General features: G+C 56.4%; 1 protein-coding gene across 7 annotated transcripts in view; it reads left to right on the forward strand.

Moving 5' to 3' along the window:
• The window catches only part of TOM1L2 (target of myb1 like 2 membrane trafficking protein), a 126525-nt gene extending 113350 nt beyond the window's left edge, over positions 1-13175 (forward strand). For 5 of the 7 annotated variants that reach the window (XM_017514848.2, XM_037733589.1, XM_017514849.2 and 2 more), the window contains 3 exons: positions 5839-5898; positions 7892-7928; positions 8947-13175. In XM_017514848.2, coding sequence (XP_017370337.1) covers positions 5839-5898; positions 7892-7928; positions 8947-9095 — 246 coding nt within the window. In that variant the 3' untranslated portion in view covers positions 9096-13175. The remainder of the gene's footprint in view (positions 1-5838; positions 5899-7891; positions 7929-8946) is intronic. The other 2 variants (XM_017514852.2, XM_017514850.2) reach the window with 2 other exon arrangements.
• Positions 13176-19528: the final 6353 nt, after the last annotated feature.

Below are 19528 nucleotides of genomic sequence, written 5' to 3' on the forward strand. Positions count from 1 at the left end.
AAAAAAAAAAAAAAAAATACACAAAACAGAAATCAAAGAAGACAAAGCCTATGGGAGTTCAATCTTATAAACGCAGTTAGTTCTCATGTAGCAGAGCTTTCTTGGCCCACAGCCCTGCAAGGGTCTCTCCCGCCTTGTCTGTTCACGTGGCCCTGATGCTGGTGCATGGAGAGAGGTGAAGTTTGTCTCGGGCTGCATGCCTTGGGATGACCATTTCACCTCTTTCAGAGCCCTGAGCTCTGTGTCCATGTGGTGGAGCCTGAGCTGGAGAAAACGCAGAGAAGGAAAGATGATGAAAGCAGTGGGAACTTGGGCCTCTCCCTCCAGGTGGGGCGGGGTGAGAGGAATACATAACTGCCCCTAGTGTGCTATGCCAGGCTGTGGCCGGAGGAAAGGCCAGCAGGCCCTAGACTGCAGGCAGCACAGGGGCCACCTGCTTGAGCAAAGTGTGACCAGTGAGCAGGAACTTGGGCCATGCAGGACCACCCAGAGCCATGGGGGTGAGGGGCATCTGCCTGCCACCCAGCTTGGGTGGTGCCCTCTGCACAGCTCTGCTGTCAGCCCGGGCAGGTCTCCCGCCACCTGTGACAGCAGCAGCACACTCCTGCTCTGGGTGAGGAGGCAGTTCCTCCACTGCACCCCAAGCCTGTTCTTAGAGAGATGCGCTGGCCCAGGCCTCTCATTTGCTTCTTCAGGGACAGGCTGGGCTCTGGCCCACATGTCGGGGCCCTTACAGCAGGGCTTCTCGAGATCATGTCCACTCATTGGGAAGATCCAGCCCACGTGTCCTTGTGCCTATTTATCCTGCAAAAAAGGATACTGCCCATACAAACTCCCGTGAGGGCAGCCTTGGCAGCTGGTGGTGGCGCCTGCCTCTGCCCACACAGACTGCCCCCCGCTGCCTGGTCCCCACAGACAGCTCCAGTCTCTAACTTCCCAAAAACAAACGTAACTAACAGCTAACCTGGTGTCTTGCCTGACTTACTTGTTTTTTTTTTTTTGTCTTTACAACAACAAATATTAATTGCTTTGCCTTATTTCCCTTAGTGTAGAAACCCTGAGTCTTTTCAAACCTCCCAAGTACAAATTCTTTACTTGGAAACTTTTTGTACTATTGAGTGAGATCAAAGGCGTTTAGACTTCGTCTCAGAGGGGTGGTGCTTGAAGTGTCGTAGGAAGGGATTCACGGCTTCTCTGGAAATAGCACACCTGAGCTAGAGAAATTGTTCCTGTTGCATTGAAAACTGCACAGCTGGGTTCCCTTGTGGGCCTGGGGCTGTGGGAAGCTGCAGAGGAGCATCTGATGGAGCCCTTAGGCTCCTGGGTCTCAGGTGTGTGGAAGTTAACTACCACCACCAGGCTTATTACCGGCTGAAGAGAAATGAGGTCTGTCAACGGGCCAGCGCCGGGCGGCTCTCAGGGAGACTCCTAGGCTTGTGCTCTCTCTCCCTGGCCTCTCTAGTGTGAGGTCTTTTTGCCTCTTCTGGCTGCTGATTAGCTTGGGGTGTCTTCCTTATGCAGGGTGCAGCCAGGAAGATACCCTCGTAAGTCAAAACAGGAGCAGTGGTAGGTTAGTAGAGTCTGCTGCTGCCAAAACCCAGGTGTGGGTTTGGAGGGCAGGACTCCCTACTCACACCTTGAGGCCCCCAAGGCTCCTCTTACTCTGGAAGGTTAATCCTAACTCCTGGAGTACCAGACACCCCTCTCCCCCTTGGGCAGGCAACCCTCCCTCCTGATCCCTGAGGCAGAGCCGCCCCTGCCTGCAGTTCCAAGTAAGAATCAGCAGACAGTAGCGTGGCTCACCTGCTACTCACATCAAAACCTGTGGCTTCTGACATCCCAGATGCCTGTCTATGGACTTTGAAAATAGGCAGGGCTAGTCTAACCACTGCCTCGGCCAAGCCAGCCTGGCTGAGCTTCGGGCTGTAGGCTCTACTGGAGGGCTTTCCTGTGCTAGCTTCCTTCCCTTTTCCCTCTTCACATGTCTTCTTCCTTTCTGTCCCCTCTTCCAACTCATACTCTTCTTCAGATCCCTCAGACCAGCCTTCAGCTTGGATCATTGCCCAAGAAAATGCTGAAACTGTGGTACATCAGGCTGGGCGCAGTGGCTCACACCTGTAATCCCAGCACTTTGGGAGGCCAAGGTGGGCAGATCACTTGAGGCCAGGAGTTTGAGACCACCCTGGCCAACACGGCAAAACCCCATCTCTGCTAAAAATACAAAAAACTTAGGTGGATGTGGTGGCACACACCTGTAATCCCAGCTACTCAGGAGGCTGAGGCACAAGGATCATTTGAACCTGGGAAGCAGAGGTTGCAGTCAGCCAAGGTTGCACCACTGCACTCCAGCCTGGGCAACAGAGCAAGACTCTGTCTCAAAATAAACAAAAATAAAAATAAAACTATGAACATCAGAGCCAACAGCTGCCTTAGGAATCTGCTGGGCCAGCCCCTAGTTTGACAGATGAGGACGCCAAGGCCTCCCAGGGGCCTGGTGACTCGCCCAAAGCTGCATGGAAGAAACCAAGAGTCCCCTAGAACAACACAGTGCCCCTCCTCTAGCCAGGGCCCGCTTCCCTCCCATCGGCCTGATGAGGAGCGCGTCCTCGGCCTCCCACAGTTTCTTTAGTTCATATTTTCCAAGCAGTGTCCATGTTTAGTCTGATTCTGATAGCACCTACATTATTAGAAGGAACTTTGCCCTGTTGTCATACTCAAGGCATTTATTTACCAGGACAAGAGGTTTAGATGCTAAGGTTTTGTGTCCGGCCACAAGAAAGTCAGTTTTAGTGTATGTTACATAAGCTTAACTGTCAGCCAGCAAGCCGCTCCACCATGGTTCACGCCCTGAGGCCAAGTGCCTTCCATATTGTAATGAGTCACTTCCAATCATTTCTGATATCCCCGGGTTTCTGAATTAGAAAACAGAAGCACCAACCTGGGAGTTAAGGGTTCTGAGTCATTAGTATTGAAAACCAAATACAACCTAGCAAGTGCCAGATGAGGACATTGAGGCCAAGCATTGCTCAGACCTCTGTCCCCTACTCTCCACCCAGATCTCTGAGGCTTCTTAAGATAGAAGAAATTTGGGAGCTCTCAGGTGAAGAAAGTGGGGTCCAGAGAGAAGCGACTCACCCCAGGTCCTGCCACCAATGAGTGTGAGGGTCCAAATGGACCCCACCCAGTGCCCTCTAGGGCTTGGGCTGGAGGATGCCATTCCATAAACATACCACTTATTTGGAAAAATCTAGAACAGGGAAGAAAAGGGTTCCCATGATCCAACTTTTGGGAAACTCTTTGAGGGGGTGAGGCATTTCTTAAGTGTCATTGTTTATTTTCTGAGCATGCTGGCTCTCAAGATTAATCTCCAAAGAAAAGTAGAGCATGATCCCAGGCTTAAAGGATTTGTTCTTCAGCAGCAACAAAACAATTACACGATAAATCTGAAGGTTCAAGCCCCCGACCCCTTAGTGTCTTTGTTCTAGCTTTTGCAACACATTGGAAAGCTCAGGACATCTAATCTCAGTTTCTCCTAAGTGAACAAAAGTCGGTCAGGTGTAAAGAAAGGGCTGGTGTGCATTCTGACCGCTCATGTGGGGGTGTTTTCTCTCCGGAGACGCTGCTGACTTTCTGAGCTTCAGTTCTGGGGACTCAGCATGGCATGTGTCCTCCCAGAGGCCAGGCATTCTGACTTACAGGCATGGAGAGCATGATAACTGGCATGTCCCATTCCAGGAATGTGTCAAGGTGGAAAGCCTGCCAGCAAGCACAGAGTGGCAGATCGCACGTGTGTGCCCTACAGCTTTTTGATGGGCAAGGTAGTGCCCGCCTTAGGCATTGTTAGCACGTCGATCCGTCATTTGTGTTCCACCTCACAGTGAGGACGCACATGCTTCTTGTCCCTAGGCTTCATGTCTGGGTGATGAGACTCCCTGGTGCCTTTTCAATTCAATATTCTTTTTTTTTAGACGGGAGTCTCACTCTTGTTGCCCAGGCTGGAGTGCAATGGCACAATCTCGGCTTATTACAACCTCTACCTCCTGGGTTCAAGTGATTCTCCTGCCTCAGCTTCCCAAGTAGCTGGGATTACAAGTGCATGCTACCACGCCCAGCTAATTTTGTATTTTTAGTAGAGACTGGGTTTCTCCATGTTGCTCAGGCTGGTCTTAAACTCCTGACCTCAGGCAGTCTGCCCACCTTGGCCTCCCAAAGTGCTGGGATTGCAGACGTAACCCATCGCTCCCAGCCCAATTCAACATTCTTAAGTCACCAATAAGTCAAAGAAATAATGGGCAACACAGACTCTACTTAATCTGATCAGTGACTGGCTTGGGCCTTTCTGAAAATGATCTTGTGGGCTTCCCACGTTGGGTCTGAAGTTAGGACACAGAGTACATTCCTCAGAGAAAGGGACCAGCCGAGCTCACTGAGGGAGTGAAGAGCTCTGGTGGCATCGCAGACACCTGCTCAGAGTGCTGGGTCCCAAACCACCCTCCCCCACCAGCAGCAGCACGTGTCAACCTCCAGGACCAGAGTTGTCACATCACTGCTGCTGATACGTGTTCTTTGCTTTTTTCCTTTGTGAGGGTCGTGTTATTTTTTACATTTGATAGACACTGAGGTATTCCTTTTACTGCTTATTTTTACATTAGTCTTACCCTAGATCATGGCATTAGGGTGAAGCCTGCTATAGACACAGTGCTGGCATTTTTTTATAGAAATGGTGAGCCCTAGGAGGGTACTTCCCAGAGCCAGGGTAGGTGAGGAGGTGATGAAGGGCCATCACCCCATTTTCCTAGGCTGGGAGCCAACATTCCATTAACATGGCTTCTAGGGAGTTAAAGGTTACCTTTACTCCTTACCACATCTTATTTGACACATGGATTTTTCAGAGTCTCTGTCCCTGAGGCGCTTGGCACAGTGGCCCAAGCAAGGTGGCTATTTGAGCACCCCCGAGGTACACCTTAGTTCGCCTGGAAGCCACCAACTCCCTGGCTCTGGCTGCTGCACCCAGTGCTCAGCTGAACTCGGTTTCTCTGACTCCTGAAGCACAGCCAGTCACTGAGCACAGCGAAGAAAGGGCCAGACTAAAGGGAGCTGCGGCCTTCAGGGCTGCTTCATTAATTTCCCCAAAGAGACACATAGAAGACTAAAGCCCCACAGGCCCCTTGGTCATCAAAGCCCTCGTTTTTTGCTGTGTTTCTGTTGATGGTAAAATGTGCCTGCCTCTGTCTACCAGGCCACACCCAGTCCAAGGGAGTGCGCACCTCCTCCAGTGCCCCTCTCCACTCAGAAATGCACCAGGATGCATTTCGAAATATCTTCAGCTGAGCAAACCAACCCCTACATCCCCCAGGGCTGGTGCTGCCCGCCCTCCTGAGCACCTGTACCCTGCTCTGGGCGGGCGGTCACTTGGCCTCCTCTGGGTTGGGCCTGATGGTGGACAATCACAGTGGCTGAGTTCAAAATCAACCTGCATGACAGCACCTTCCTGGGGTTAGAAGGCGCTTTGCAGCCCAGGGCTGACCCCGCAATATGAGAGTGGAAATGCATAGTCAAAAAGTTCTCCATTTGAAGAACATGTACAGCCCCCTTCCTTCCCGCTGGCCCTGCCAGGCAGCCTGCTTCTTCTCATTCGCTCCTCATTGCTTTCCTCATCTGCCATCTCACATACGGCTGCCCCATGTTGCCCCTGTGTGCCGTGCAGTGGTGTTTTTTTGCTCTGTGTACGTTTTGGTTTCATTTGGGGTTGCTGTTGATGATTTCCTTTGTTCGGTGTTCTGTCTCCCTCGCTGGCTGTGTGGGGGCTGCCTGGCCCGCCGCTTGCCGCCTCCATAGATCCCCGTTGCGCAGCCCTCTGTCATGGACGACATTGAGGTGTGGCTCAGGACGGACCTGGTGAGATTCGACTTTTATATTTCATGTGTGGGGTGTGGAGCGGCAGAGACTCTTCTGAGGACAGGCCTTGGGGGAGAGTCGGCGGGGGCTACACCCCTGTCTGGGTTGGTGGAGAAGGGAGGTCTGGGCAAGCTCTGTAGCTCCCCCTCCTCCCCGACATCAGCCCATAGCCGCAGGTGCTGCGGTGGCCTCCCGGCCTGGGGAGGCCAGCTGTGCTGGGGCCAGGCTCTGGGCACAGCCTCCCTCACCCACGCAGACCCAGCCCTGGCCGGCTCCAAAACACACACTTGCCTTCCCCCAAGTTTCTTTTCCATTTTAGATGTGTGTGCGTGCTTTGGTTTTCGGGGGAGGGGGTGGGGGAGCATGTTTTGTTTTGTTTTGTTTTTTGTTTTCTTTTTCTTTTAATTGTGAAGTATACACACGGTGCTTTTGTTTTTTAATTCGCTGTCATCCCCCTCCTGCCTTCCTAATTTTTGATTTAAAAGAACCCCTGCCCCAAAGACCCATTGTCTCCGTCCTCGGAGATAGGGCTGGAAGATGAGGATACTATGCATCTGAAAATGGCAACAGGTCCCAAGAAAGGGGAGCTGCAGTGGCTGTGATGACACCTGCTGGTCCCTCCCTTTGTTCTTTCAGTCTCAGCAGCCCAGTGGGGAGTCAGGGTGGCAGGCGAAGAAGTGCACTCTGGGAAGTGGCTTGCCCAGAGTCATGGGCTAGTTGGATTCTCCCCCAGAGCTGGAGACACCTCATCTCCCTCCTAGCTGCCTACTCTGCAGGGTGTCTTATCCCCAAGCAGAAGAGCCTGTTGAGTTCTTTAACCACAGGGTCAATCAACCTGGCTGTCTGTGGGCTGGTGACCTGGCCTCTCCCACGCTAGGACAGCAGGCCTCAGGTTGGGGCCTCCTCCCCAGAAGGTCAGGCTTTCCAAAGACATGCCTTGCCAAAGGAGGCAGCTGCCAGGGTGTCAGGGAGGAAGAACACACCCCGGGACATCTTTCCCAAGGGGATACCTCGAAAATAAAGTGCTCCTCTCACAGAAGCAAGGCAGGAAGGACCAAGGTCCTTAACTTCTAAGGGGGACCCCAGGGTCCAGACAGGGAAGGGAAGTGTCCAGTAAGGCTACATAGCAGGTCAGTGGTAGAGCCAGGAAGGACCCAGGTCTCCTAGCCCAGCCCAGGGCTTTGTCACTTCCCCATCCTGCCCCTTCCCGATAAGGCCCTGCCCATGCAGTCCCCCGGGACCCCCAGGAGCTTAAGACACACCGTGTTCTCCAAACAAAATCAGGTCTGATGCACTTTAATTTCTGAGTGCACAGAGCCTCCGTGGCTCCTTCAAGAGCCGGCAGCAGGTGACGGAATCTGGGCCACAAGAGGAGGCTGGTGCAGCTCCCAGGAGGCTGCGGGACATGGCTTCTGGAGGCACAGCCTCCACTGCCAAAGCACCTACTGAGTGACAGGCCCTGTGCTGTGGGCTTTGTGGCCCTGAGACATCCAGGCTGCGTGCAGTTTCCAGCTATTGGTGTGAACAGTGTCTTCGCAGAAACCCCGTGGCTGGCGTGAAGTGGGTGTTGTGCTGGGCACGCGTGACCCTGCGTGTGCTCAGGCTCAGCTGCTGTGGCTACTGCTCTGCGCCTCTCCCTACAGCCTCGAGAGTGCGGAAGGCGAGATCCGCCCTCCACAGCCGAGGCAGGAGAACCGGCCTGCACCGTTTTTGGAGTTATCTTTCCAGCCCTTCTGGAAGATCAAAACCTAAAACATATTTGAATTTTTTTGCTTTTTTTTTTTTTTTTTTTTTTTTTAAAAAAAAAAAGCTTCTATTACTCCAATAAGAAGAGCAGTATTTTGCACAGGAATCTGGAAACAGGGAAAATTAGGAAATTTTGTTCAGGCTCCCCTGGGCAGTGCTGCCCTGGGGTGGCCATGGGCAGACAGGTGGCTGGGCCGGCAGTGCTGGGGCCAGTGCCCTAATTCCATTCTCTCTGCTTCTCCCACAGAAGGGCGACGACCTGGAGGAGGGTGTCACAAGTGAAGGTATGGCCTGGCCAACGGCCTTACAGCCCCCATTTGCTGCTCCTGCCCCAGGCTGCACAGGGCCTGCCCCCGCGTCGCCTTGGAGCCTCCACTGCCAGAGCACCTGGTGCCAAGCCCTGAGCCGTGGGCTTCACAGGTGGCTTGGTCCCACCCAGGTCTTATGCTGATACAGGAAGTGTTATTTCTCTTATCTAGTTTATTGGGAAACAGAGGTCGGAAAGAACATGTGACTTCCGCCAGGTTCCAGAGCTAGTGAATAGTGGGTGCAGATTGCCACCGGGTCCCCACCCACAGGTGCTCCGCCCAGCTCAGACATGCGCAGTTTGTCAGGGCGTGCAGCAGCACCCTTGGGCCACTGAGCCAGAGGGAGGAGCCTCTCTGGGGCCTCAGCTGATGGGCTGGATGGGAGCAGCGGGGTCTTAGTTCTCCCACGCGGCCACCCCCACATTCCCTGCCCTTCACGTCCTGCCCTCGAAGTTCATCCTGCCCCACTCCACCCACCTGCCCGTGCTCCTGTCCCCTCTCCAAGTCTGCCAGACCCTGTGGTCAGACAGCTCCGTGGGAAGGGAACCATCAGGACCCCGCTCCCTAGGCCTTGTCAGTGGGGCACTACCCCCTCTCCACTGCCTTCCTCGGCATCTCCTCAGTCTCCCCTGTCGGTGGGCAGGGGTGGGGTACGTGGGATGGTCCCTACCTGGTTAATCAGGAGCCGGCCCCTCCAGCTCACACTGCCCCACCCCCAGTGCTGATCTGGAAAATGGACAAAACCCCAAATCAGCAGTGGGATGAGTGCTCCAGGCTGTGTTTTCCAGATCCTCTCCCTACAGGCCTGGAGAGCTGGGCACAGCCAGGACCTTCCCCCGACACTGCAGCTTATGAAGCCCTCCCCACCCACCTGCTCCTAGGGTGACTTCATGCCTGCCCTAGAGGAGGAAACTGAGGCCAGGGAGTGGAAGGCTGTGCTTCCTCTGGTGGGCAGCCCTCACCAACCCTAACCCTTCCTTGGTTTGTATTGCAGAGTTTGACAAATTCCTTGAAGAAAGAGCCAAAGCTGCTGAAATGGTTCCCGACCTCCCCTCGCCCCCCATGGAGGCTCCTTCCCCGGCCTCAAACCCTTCTGGCCGGAAGAAACCTGAGCGGTCTGAGGATGCCCTCTTCGCCCTGTGAGCGGGGCTGTGGTTTGCCTCCCCAGATGGCGGGTCCCCGCCCACACCCTCTGGACACCAGGCACTGGCCACTCCTCCATCCCCAGCTCCACAGGGCCTGCACACCCGTGTCTCCATGGAAAAGCCACCGTGTCTGCTCCCAGGCCTCCCACTAGTCAGGACCAGCTTTAGCCACCTTCTGTTCTCTGAGTGGTGGGACAGCTACAGACAGAGACTCCCACCCCTCCCACCACGGGCCCCTCTGCCCATGTTTCCTCCCAGGAAGGGCGGGCAGAGCGGCCCAGCCCCAAGCAGGGCAGCCCTGCCCCAAGCAGGGCAGCCCCTTGGCAGTGCTTCCTGAGCAGACCAGCGGGACTGTCTTTCCTCCACCTGCCCACAGAGAACGAGCAGGCCTGGCCCCGCCCTGCGCTCACCTCTGCCTGGCTCAGCAACCTTCTCAGGCACCCTCGCTCCTGTGCCCCTCTCTCCCCAAAGGGGCTTGGTGGCACTTCTGGAAGAGCAGGGTGTGGCTGCGCCCATGGGCTGGCCTCCCTTCTTGGACTTGTCACCTTGTGACGCTTGGCTTTTTGGCATTTGAGAAGGTTCTGTCGGGTGTCCACGGAGGGGGGGTGCTTCTCACCTTCTTGACCCTCTCTCTGTCACTCAGCTGCTAGCCCAGGCCTCACACTCGAGCTGGCTCAGTAGCCAAGCCTGGTACCAAGGAGCTCTGCAGGCTCCCAGGGCAGGGAGAGGGCGAAGGGCGATTGGGAGGGCAGCAGGCAGCCCACAGATGGTGGCCATGTGGCACGCTGCTGGGACAACACTACCAAGAAACCAAACTGCCACGTGCACACCGCAGGCCCACACGCACACACCTGGCCCTGGCTTGCGGAGGGGCTTGTCTTGGAGGCGGTGCTCGGGCTTGCCTGGGGAGGTGTCTCGGGTGTGCACATGGGCCACACTCAGGGCTGTGGCCTGGCCCATCGCAGCCTCGCGCCTCTGCCTCCAGAGCCAGCAGCAGACAGCTTTGTGACATGCTTGGAGGTTCCAAATGACAGAGAGGCCCGAGCAGCACTGAGGCCCCTGCCCTGCTCCCTGGCATAGGCCTGGGCCTACTTGCACAGACTCCTGCCAGCCTGGCCACAGCTTACACTCTCCCCACAAGCTGATCCTGAAGGCAGACAGAGCTTAGGGCTGAGCAGCTAGGGGCTGGTAACATGTACTCCCACCCCGTGTCCTCACTGGTGTGTCTCCTGGCCATGGGCAAGGGACTCATGGGTCATGCTAGGCCCTGGTCCAGCCAGACACCCCCACACTTCCCACCAAGCTGCTGTTGCTCAGAAGGAGAAATCTGCAGCTGTGCGCACCCCTGTGCGTCTCAGGCCCAGCTCGCTGGGTCAGTGTGCTCCTGTCCCCTCCAGCATGCACTGCCTAGGTCAGCACGGGTTCCCCACCCGTAGTGCAGTTAGCCCTACCCACGTGGCAGGACAGGCCAGACCACCAGCTGAGCAGGGAAAGGGGGCTGGGCTTGACAGGAGAAGAGACCAGTGACACGGTCTTTGGGGAGCATTTAGGATGGTGACTTCAGCTCGGGGCTGTGCTGAGCACAACAGGAACGTTCAGTGGAGAGCAGGCACTGCCCGCCCCAGGACCCTGTGCCAGGCCAGCGGCCCTCCAGCTTCCTCCAGAGAGAAGACCTCGGTCTGGCTGAAGGCAGGACTAGCTGGGATGTCACACTGTAGTTCCTCGGGTTCAGCCAGGAAGCTCCTCTGTGGAGACTGGCCAGCCTGATTCCACCCCTGTCCTCTCTGGCAGCACATGCCACACCTGGCCCCTTGGCTCCCTGGTGCTTGGTCAGCCCCCGCCCCTCTCCTCAATGTTTCTCAAAGGCAGAACCCCCGAGGCCAGCTTGAATGTGCAGACTTCTGAGGTCGGCTGGTTTCACTCCAGCTGCGGAGAAGGCGGCTGGCTGCCTTTGGGTTGTCTCTGAGGCCTTGCCAGAGCTGGGCCTGCGGGTGGTGGGTGGCCGAACCTCAGGCAGCCATTGCTCCGCAGCCTCAGCACTGCAGCCCAGACCCAGTGTCCTCAGAGGGAAGAGCCAGCCTCCCTGCTTCATGAAACAGGAAGTCCCGGAAGGTCAGGAGCCTGGAGGCTCTAAAAGGAACAGGGCTTCTGCAGTGTGTGAAGCTGAGACAGGTGCCCTCCTGGGGAGCCCCCAGTCACCCCGTGGGTACCTGTTCTTCATACCCACACCCAGAGCTGCCCCACCCTAGCACCAGTGCCAGTGCCAGGGGCAGCAGGGAGTGGTGGATCCCTATGGGCTGGCAGGAGGTCATTGGCCATGCTGACAAGTGTCACCTGCCTTCCTGGTCTGGAGCTACCCCTCGGGTGGCTTTCAAGCACCTACTTGCACCTCCTGTCCAGAGGTAGCCTGCCCCACCTGTAGACAGAGGGGCCATGTGCTCGAGGCCCGCACAGGAGGCAAGTATAGCCCCGGTGCCCCAGAGGGGGTTCTGCTCAGCCCTGGCGAGATGTCCTATCCCAAGGCCTCTGCTCCCACTCCCCACCATCTGGGGAGCACAGCCCCCAGGCTGCCTGGTCCAGGAAGGGGGCGCAGCCCTGCTGGGAAACCTGGACTCTCAAGGGCCACCAGCCTCTCCATGAGTGTTAGAAGCCACAGATACAGTATATACTTAATTACACTAAATTATTGCTGGGATTCCTCATAAGCACTAATTATACCTGATTATAGGTTAAAATATTTATTTTGTCAAAATATTTTCTTGGGAATGTGTTTAACCCTTTCTGTGTTCATTGTGTGCTGAGATGTGAAAACTAACCATTCCCTCCTGCCTACCTGTTTGGCCAGTGGGCAGCAGAGAATGGCACTTTGTGCAGTTTGGCTGCTGGCACCGTGGGCTTTTGGCCCGCCTGCGGCAGAGTGGTCCCTACCAGGGCAGCCCCCAGGCACTGAGCAGGCTGGCTGTGTCCAGGCTGGGAGAATGACCGGCTGGCTTACCACTGTGCATGGGACAAGGAGCTCTGGAGCCTCAGGGGGTTGCTGCTGGCCTGGGCCAGAGGGAAAGGTGACCATCCGTCTGTCCTGTCTTTCTGTCTTTTAGCGCCTCCATGTGAGTGATGGTGCCTTGGTTCACTGGCCTTCCCCCACCGCCCCACCCCACCACCCCGTGGTCTTGGGGCCTGTGCTGTCACTCCAGCCACTGGGGAGGAGAGGCCCCAGGCTGGAGAGTTGGGGCAAGGACTCCAAATGGCCCAGGGGCAGCAGACGTTGACAGGGCAGCTGCTGCTGATGCCCACGCTCCTGCCCGCCTCCTTCCCGCTGCCACACCCCACTTTGGGCCCCGCACACACACAGCTGACTCAGTCGGGCCCAGCCTCCTGGATGGCTCGGGGTAGGCCATGGGTCTTCCTAGGGCCAGGCCAGCCCTGGGCAGCACTCCTCCTCAGGAGGAGCAGTGTGGAGGAGTGCTTGCTTGCAGCCTGGCCTCAGCCTCTGGCACTGCTGGGGTGGCCTGGGAGCCTCTCCACTGTCGGCTGTGGGGATGTCTGACCCACTTGGGTTACAGCCAGTCTTCCCCACCCAGAAAGAAGTGTTTCCACCTCAGAGACATTGCCTGTCAGCCCCTGAAGTGCTCGCCTCCCCTCTCCCATGCCTGTCTCCAGCCCTTCCTGTCTGTGGGGTCCACGTCAGGCTTCCCCTGCAGCCACCAGCCGCAGGGAGCAGGCGTCAGCCCGACTCAGAACTGCTTCTGTCTGTCCATACCTTCAGGCTCTCCCAGAGAGCGGGGTGGATATTTATTTCCTAAAGTTTGCACTTAATTTGTGAGAATTCTCAGGATTGTCGGGGGCTACTGAAAAGAGGAATGTGCTGAATGTTGCGTTTGCTGTCCACTCGTCCCAGAAGTTTAGTGTTCTTGTCACTGTCATGTGTGTCTGTGGGCAGAGCTGGTTCTGGAGGGTGGGTCAGTGCACCCGAGGCTCAGAGCGTCCATCCACCCCACTGGCCCTCCTTCCAGATACCCTCTCTCTAGTTGGGTTCTTGCATGTAAAATACTCCACAATAAATAAATAATTGAACAAAGGGTGCCTGCATGGTCTGTTGAATCAGCTACGACTATCCGAAGGGCCAGTTTTGACCACCTGCTTTCTTTAAGCAGGGGTGGCCATGGGGACCCTCAGTCCACCCGTCCCCACTGCCCAGGCTGCCTGAGAGCTCCAGAACCCAGTGCAGTGGTGTTCCTGGGTCTCACCCCAGGTCCCAGATGGGCAGGAAGGAGTCCACTCACCCTTGCCCAGGGCACCCAGGCCTTGGGCAAGCATGCCTGAGCCACCCCTGACCCACTTTAAGCCTCAGCCCCCACCCTCAGCTGGGTTCCCACAGCTTGGGTGGGCGTCATCTGCAGAGCCTGTGCTGGGCACTGAATTTGAGAACTGCTGCTCCAAGCCAGGTAGACGTCACACTTTCTTTAACAGCTCTACTGAGCCACACTTCACATAGCATACAATTTACCCATTTAAAGTGTACAATTAAGTAGTTTTTAGAATATTCGCAGGGTTGGGCAACCATCACCACAACCAAACTGAGAACATTTTTATCCCCCCCAAAAGAAATCTGTCTCCTCCCATCCCCAAAGCCTTTAGGAAGAAGACTTTCTAAAAAGCCTTCTTTCCCCCTCTCCCCTTGTCCTGGAGGTGGGCGCCTGCACCCCTTTGTTGTAAGGCAGCTGTCCTGGAAGCAGGCCCCCAGACGCAGAGGCAGGCCCAGAGGCACAGGGAGTCACGAGGGGTGCATTGTGGGAGCCTGTAGGACCTGTGCCTTCTCCAGGTGGCTTGGGAGGCCAAGGGCCCTTTCATCCCTTCGCTGGGGCTTAAGGATGGACCTCAAGTTGGGGTGGACTCACCAAACCCCTAGTGAACCTGGAGATCTGCCCAGCCTCTCGCTATGCCAGTGAAGACACGGAGGACCAGAAAGAGCTGTAGGCTTGCCCCAGGCTGTACAGGGAGTAGTGGTGGAACCAGCAGCCAACCCAGCCAGAGCCAGACCCCCCAGACAGGGCCATGGATGGGCAGGAAAGACATCAATTCCATTGCCAGCAGATAAAGCTGCCCCACGCACCCTCAGCAGCAGCCCTTCCAGGAGGGTGGCTCAGGAGGGGCTCCCCTGCCCACTGATCGGAGGCAGGTGGTCATGGCAGGGGCCATGCTGTGACCACCACCATCACCAGTCATAACCAGGCACAATCAATAGATGGTCACTGCAGTGAGGACGGAGAGGGCCAGAGATGGGAGTGACACACGGAGGACATAGACTTGGACACAGACAAACTCCTGGGCTCTCCCAGTCTTCCCTCCTCAGCCCTTGGATGGAGAGCTGTTTTCCATCCCCAGAGATCTGGGAGGGGCTGCGTGGAGAACTGTGGTTCCTTCATGGCTCACAATGCACCTGCCCAGGAAAGGAGAAAGAGGAATTCTTTTCCAAACCACCTCTTTTTCAAGAAAAGGGGCTCCTTTGGGTCCTGGTGGTAGGGGGAAGGGCTGAACCTGAGACCTTGGATAGGTTTATATGACCCACCCAGAAATTCCACCAGTTTATTTTAGAGGAGCCCCTGTCAGAGCTTTCGGGGCAGAACCCAGAGGAGTCTGTCTAGGGCCTCCAAGCCGAGACCCTTAACATCCCAGAAAGCAAAATCTCTACTCTCAGCACTAGGGAGTGGACTCCATTGTCTGCTGCCACCTCCTGTCCACCCCATGCCTATCTGGGGTTGCAGGCTTAACTGCAGGTGTTGAGTAAGTCACTGTCTCACTCTGCTCTTTACTCTCCTGATCCATAAACTGGTATAGTGGCTGGTCAACCCAGTGCCCACAGGGGCCTTATTACATTGATTTCCTCACTCTCTCTTCTGCCAGCAGGACTCACCCCATTCAATATGCGCTTGGCCTCTCCCCAAAGAGCCAGTTACCCCCCAGGGAACAGGTATCAGTCTTCCTCAGTCTTTGTGAGCTACACCTCTCATTGTGCAGCAATCTTTGGGGTTCAAGTAGCTCTTTTGTGGAGGGCGTGTTCAGTGACTCATGGTGCCCACATGAGTGTGAACCTCCAGGGCAAAGCTGGCCATGGAGGCTCAGAGAGGGCTGGAAAGAACTTGCCCAGCTCACCGCAGAGCTCAAGCGGGAAAGAGAGCACGAGGGTCACCTAGGACCAGAATCTTCCACGTCCACAGTCATCTCACCCCATTATGTACAGATGGAGAAGGGGAAGGGGGGACTCAGGCTCTGAGCAGTCTCTTCCCTCCTCCTGGTGCCTCGGCCATAATCTGGGCAGGGCCCAGCCTGTGGGGCAAAGATTTGTTTCCTTCGGGGCAGAAACGTAACCCAGCTTGGCTCCTACAGCAGTGAAGGCTATGCAGCGCCAGCCAGGGCGGCAGGAGGCTCTGGGAGTGGGGAGGGGTTTCAGTAGCCTAGGCAATGGCGAGAGTGGCCAACCCAGTCTTCCTGCCCAGTGCCTGCCCTACCACCCACCGCTGAGCTCCGAGCACCAAGGGCATGGCTGGACAGGACCAGCGGCCTGGGAAGAGGTCCTGCCTGCGCTGGACGCCTGCCCGAAAAGGCTCGGAACCCACAGAAGCTGCCTCCCAGTCTCTAAGAGGCTTGGAGAGGAAGCGGGGGAGACGCGAACCCCTATCTCCCAGTTGGCAAAGCCGAGGTCGGGTGGGGGCCGGGCTGAGCGACTTGGGCAGAATCCTCCGCTCTGGGGGCTCCACGCAGTCCCGGGTGGGGCAGTCCTAGGTTAGTCCGCCCGGTGCCCGGGACGCGCACCTGGCGGCAGTCCCGGCCAGGTGGCTGGCCTGGGGGCTGAGCCCAGCCGCTCCCCGCCGCTCCCCCTCCGCCTCCCCGGGTCGAGCGGGCGCAGCGCATGTGACCCTGGGCCGGGCTCCCGGGAGTTACGCGCTGACGCCGCGTCACCCCACTCCGGGCCGGGCGCCCATTGGCTGCGCCGGGCCCGGGGGGTTGGGCTGGTCTGGCTCGGCGCCCCGGCTCCCCTGGGTCTCCAGCCGCTGCCCTGGCCCGCGCGCCAACCGGAGCTGGCCCGACTCTCCCGCTGCCTCCAGCCCCGACAAAATCAGGGGCAGCAGTGCTGGGGAGATCCTGGGCAAGTCGCTTCACCGCCCCGCTCCACGTGCCTCAATTGGCTCACCTGTAAAATGGGATGGTAACAGCCTCAACCGCCTGAGGCTGTGGGGAGGAGGTAGTGGGTTTAAAGAGCACTGGGCACGCTGTAAGCGCTCAGCGATTGTAGACGGTGCAGAACCCGCCGGGCTGGGGTCACCGTGGACCAGGCTGGATCCCTGACCCCTGACAGGCACACCCGAAGAGGGCTTGTGTCCACGATCCTTGGGTGTGCTCAACGTTCCCCAGCCAAGCGGGTCCCGTTTCGAGGTCTCAGGATCTTTGAAGGGAGGAGCTGCCAAGACAAGCATGTTCCCCCTGAAAAATGGATCCCCTCTCCTGGCTTCCCCTACCCTCACCTTGAGGGTTGCTCTGGTAATCCCAGGCTGTGAGGCAGATTTGTTTCTTTAGTGGCAAAGATGTAAATTCCTCCCACCCCCACGTCGGACTGTTCCCCATGGGGGTTTCAGTTTGATTTTCTGGGCTGCGGGTCTCCTGTTGATTTTGGCTTATCTTCTTTCCCTCTCCCCTAACTCCTCCAGTATGGAGTGCATATTTATTGAGCTATACTATTTACATATGTGGTAACCCATTTAAAAAATGGTGAGGCGGTCCGGGGGCAGTGCTGTAAACCCAGCACTTTGGGAAGCCGTGGTGGGCGGATTACTGGAGGCCAGGAGTTTGAAAGCAGCCTGGCCAACATGATGAAACCCCATCTCTACGAAAAATACAAAAATTAGCCGGTGTGGTGGTGTATGTCTGTAATCCCATATACTCTGGAGGCTGAGGCAAGAGAATCGCTTGAACCCGGGAGGTGGAGGTTGCAGTGAGCTGAGATTGCGCCACTGCACTCCAGCCTGGACAACAGGAGACTCTGTCTCAAAAACAGCAACGACACAGGTTGTGGTGGCTCAGGCCTGTAATCCCAGCACTTTGGGAGGCCGAGGTGGGTGGATCACCTGAGGTCAGGAGTTCAAGACCAGCCTGACCAATATGGTGAAACCCCATCTCTACGAAAAATAAAAAAATTAGCCAGGTGTGGTGGCGTGAGCCTGTCATCTCAGCTACTCAGGAGGCTGAGACAGGAGAATCGCTTGAACCTGGGAGGCGAAGGTTACAGTGAGCCAAGATCCTGCTGCTGCACTCCAGCCTGGGCTATAGAGCGAGACTCTCAAAACAAGAAACCAAACCAAACAAAAAACAGTGAGGCAGATCTGTCGCGATGATGACTCTGAAACACCCTCCCTGCCTCTGCAGAGTGACCGAAGGAAGGGTTAGTCCCATTTTACAGATCCAGTAGCTGAGACTCAGAATGAGAGGTAAGTGGTTCCAGGTCACGCAGCAAGCAGGTGAAAACCCAGGTCACCTGCCTAGCGCTGAAGAAAGTGGTGTTGAGGCTTTGCTGAGCACTTCCTATCCCACCCCTCTCCCTGGGAAGGGCTGTTTAAATTTTCAGGGAAGTCACCAGCTTCCTGCGTCCTCCCGAGTATTGGTGGGGGTGGGGCACTGAGAAGCCAGCTTCATTCCCAGGGTTCTCCAGCAGTGGTTCATCTGGAGGGAGTGGGTCCTGTGTGGACCCTTGAGTGGGGCTGCCTGAGGAGCTGTGGTTTGGCGACCCCCATGACTCTGGCGTTCCTGTTCTGGGTAATTTTCCATCGCAGCCACTTCTGGGAGAGGAACAAAGAGAGCTGCATGTCCAAGCCCAGGGACTTGGCTCCCCCACACACCCCTTCTAACGTGCACCAGGAATTTTACTCCTGCTTAGAGTGTGGTCAGACCATATCTGGAGTCTGAGCAAGGCAGTCTGCAGGATGGCTTGACTCATTAAGGCCCAGGGTCCAGAGGGCCTGAGGCCCAGGCCCTGATGAGTTTCCTTGGCTGCCCTCCACCAAGGGTGCTTCTGTCTGCTTGCATACTTCTAGGGACAGGGAGCTCACTGTCTTATCACATTCAGATAACTGAAAGTTAATTCTGGTTTATTTCAACTCACCTCATTGGGACCCCTTCCCTCCTTCCCGCTCCACCTGGCTCTGTCCCTAGGCCACAGAACTGGGTTTGGTTTCCGGCCCTCTTCTCAGCAGGGCTGCCTGCTCTGACCTAGTCCCAGCTGTCACGGTCCACGGCAGCCTGGCTCTGATCTAAAGCTCAGCCAACTCTTCCTTGTGGACCCTGTCTTGGCCACTCCCAGGAACAAGCACCAAATCTGGGGTCAGACAGCCCTGGGGCCAGTCGTCCTTGGGTACCCGCTTCCTCTGTCAGGAGCTGCACTGGGCCTACTGGGGTCCTATCCCTACGGCTGGATCTGGGAGGAAACCAGATGAAGACGACAGGAAATTCCAGCCTCTTTCTTTGGTCACTCCTGTCTTCAGAAGGCCAATCTCCTGGTTTCTTTGGAGAGAGGGCAGGCTGATCTCCACACTGTCACTTGCCTCCCAGCCTGCCCGTGAGGAAGCATCATTAGGCCCACGTTACAGATGAGGGAAACCGAAGCAGAGTGATGTAACTGGCCCAGCAGTTACATCAGGTCTGCTCACAACACAGCAGGCCTGGGACCCCTGTAACTTGGATCCTGGTCTGTCTTGTTCTCAAGAGTGAAATCTAGGAAGTGAGGAAGCTTTGGTTTGTGATGGGCCCAGGCCTGGGGCTTCCACTCAGCTCCTTGCTTGGTGCTGGAGAAACAGAGGCCCAGAGAGAGGACTTGGTTTACCCGCGTTCCCGCAGCAGCCGGCCAGAGGCCGCTCTGCCATGGTGCGCGAGGCCGGATAAAATGAAAGACTGGAAGGCCGGGCGCGGTGGCTCAAGCCTGTAATCCCAGCACTTTGGGAGGCCGAGGCGGGTGGATCACGAGGTCAAGAGATCGAGACCATCCTGGTCAACATGGTGAAACCCCGTCTCTACTAAAAATACAAAAAATTAGCTGGGCATGGTGGCACGTGCCTGTAGTCCCAGCTGCTTGGGAGGCTGAGGCAGGAGAATTGCCTGAACCCGGGAGGCGGAGGTTGCGGTGAGCCGAGATCGCGCCATTGCACTCCAGCCTGGGTAACAAGAGTGAAACTCTGTCTCAAAAAAAAAAAAAAAAAAAAAGAGGCAAAAAAAAAAAAAAAAAAAAAAAAAAAAAAGACTGGAGGGCGCTCTGGAGGAGGGGCCCGCTGAGGGCAGATTTGTGGCGCAGACCGGGGATCAGGGGTCCCCGCTCTCTCAAGGTGGGGCGGGGCCGTCTATCTGGGAGGGCGGGGCCTCTCCAGAAAGGCCCCGCCTCCGCCTCCA

The sequence above is a fragment of the Cebus imitator genome, unplaced genomic scaffold (genome assembly GCF_001604975.1).
Source record: "Cebus imitator isolate Cc_AM_T3 unplaced genomic scaffold, Cebus_imitator-1.0 Scaffold538, whole genome shotgun sequence".
Taxonomy (NCBI): Eukaryota; Metazoa; Chordata; class Mammalia; order Primates; family Cebidae; genus Cebus; species Cebus imitator.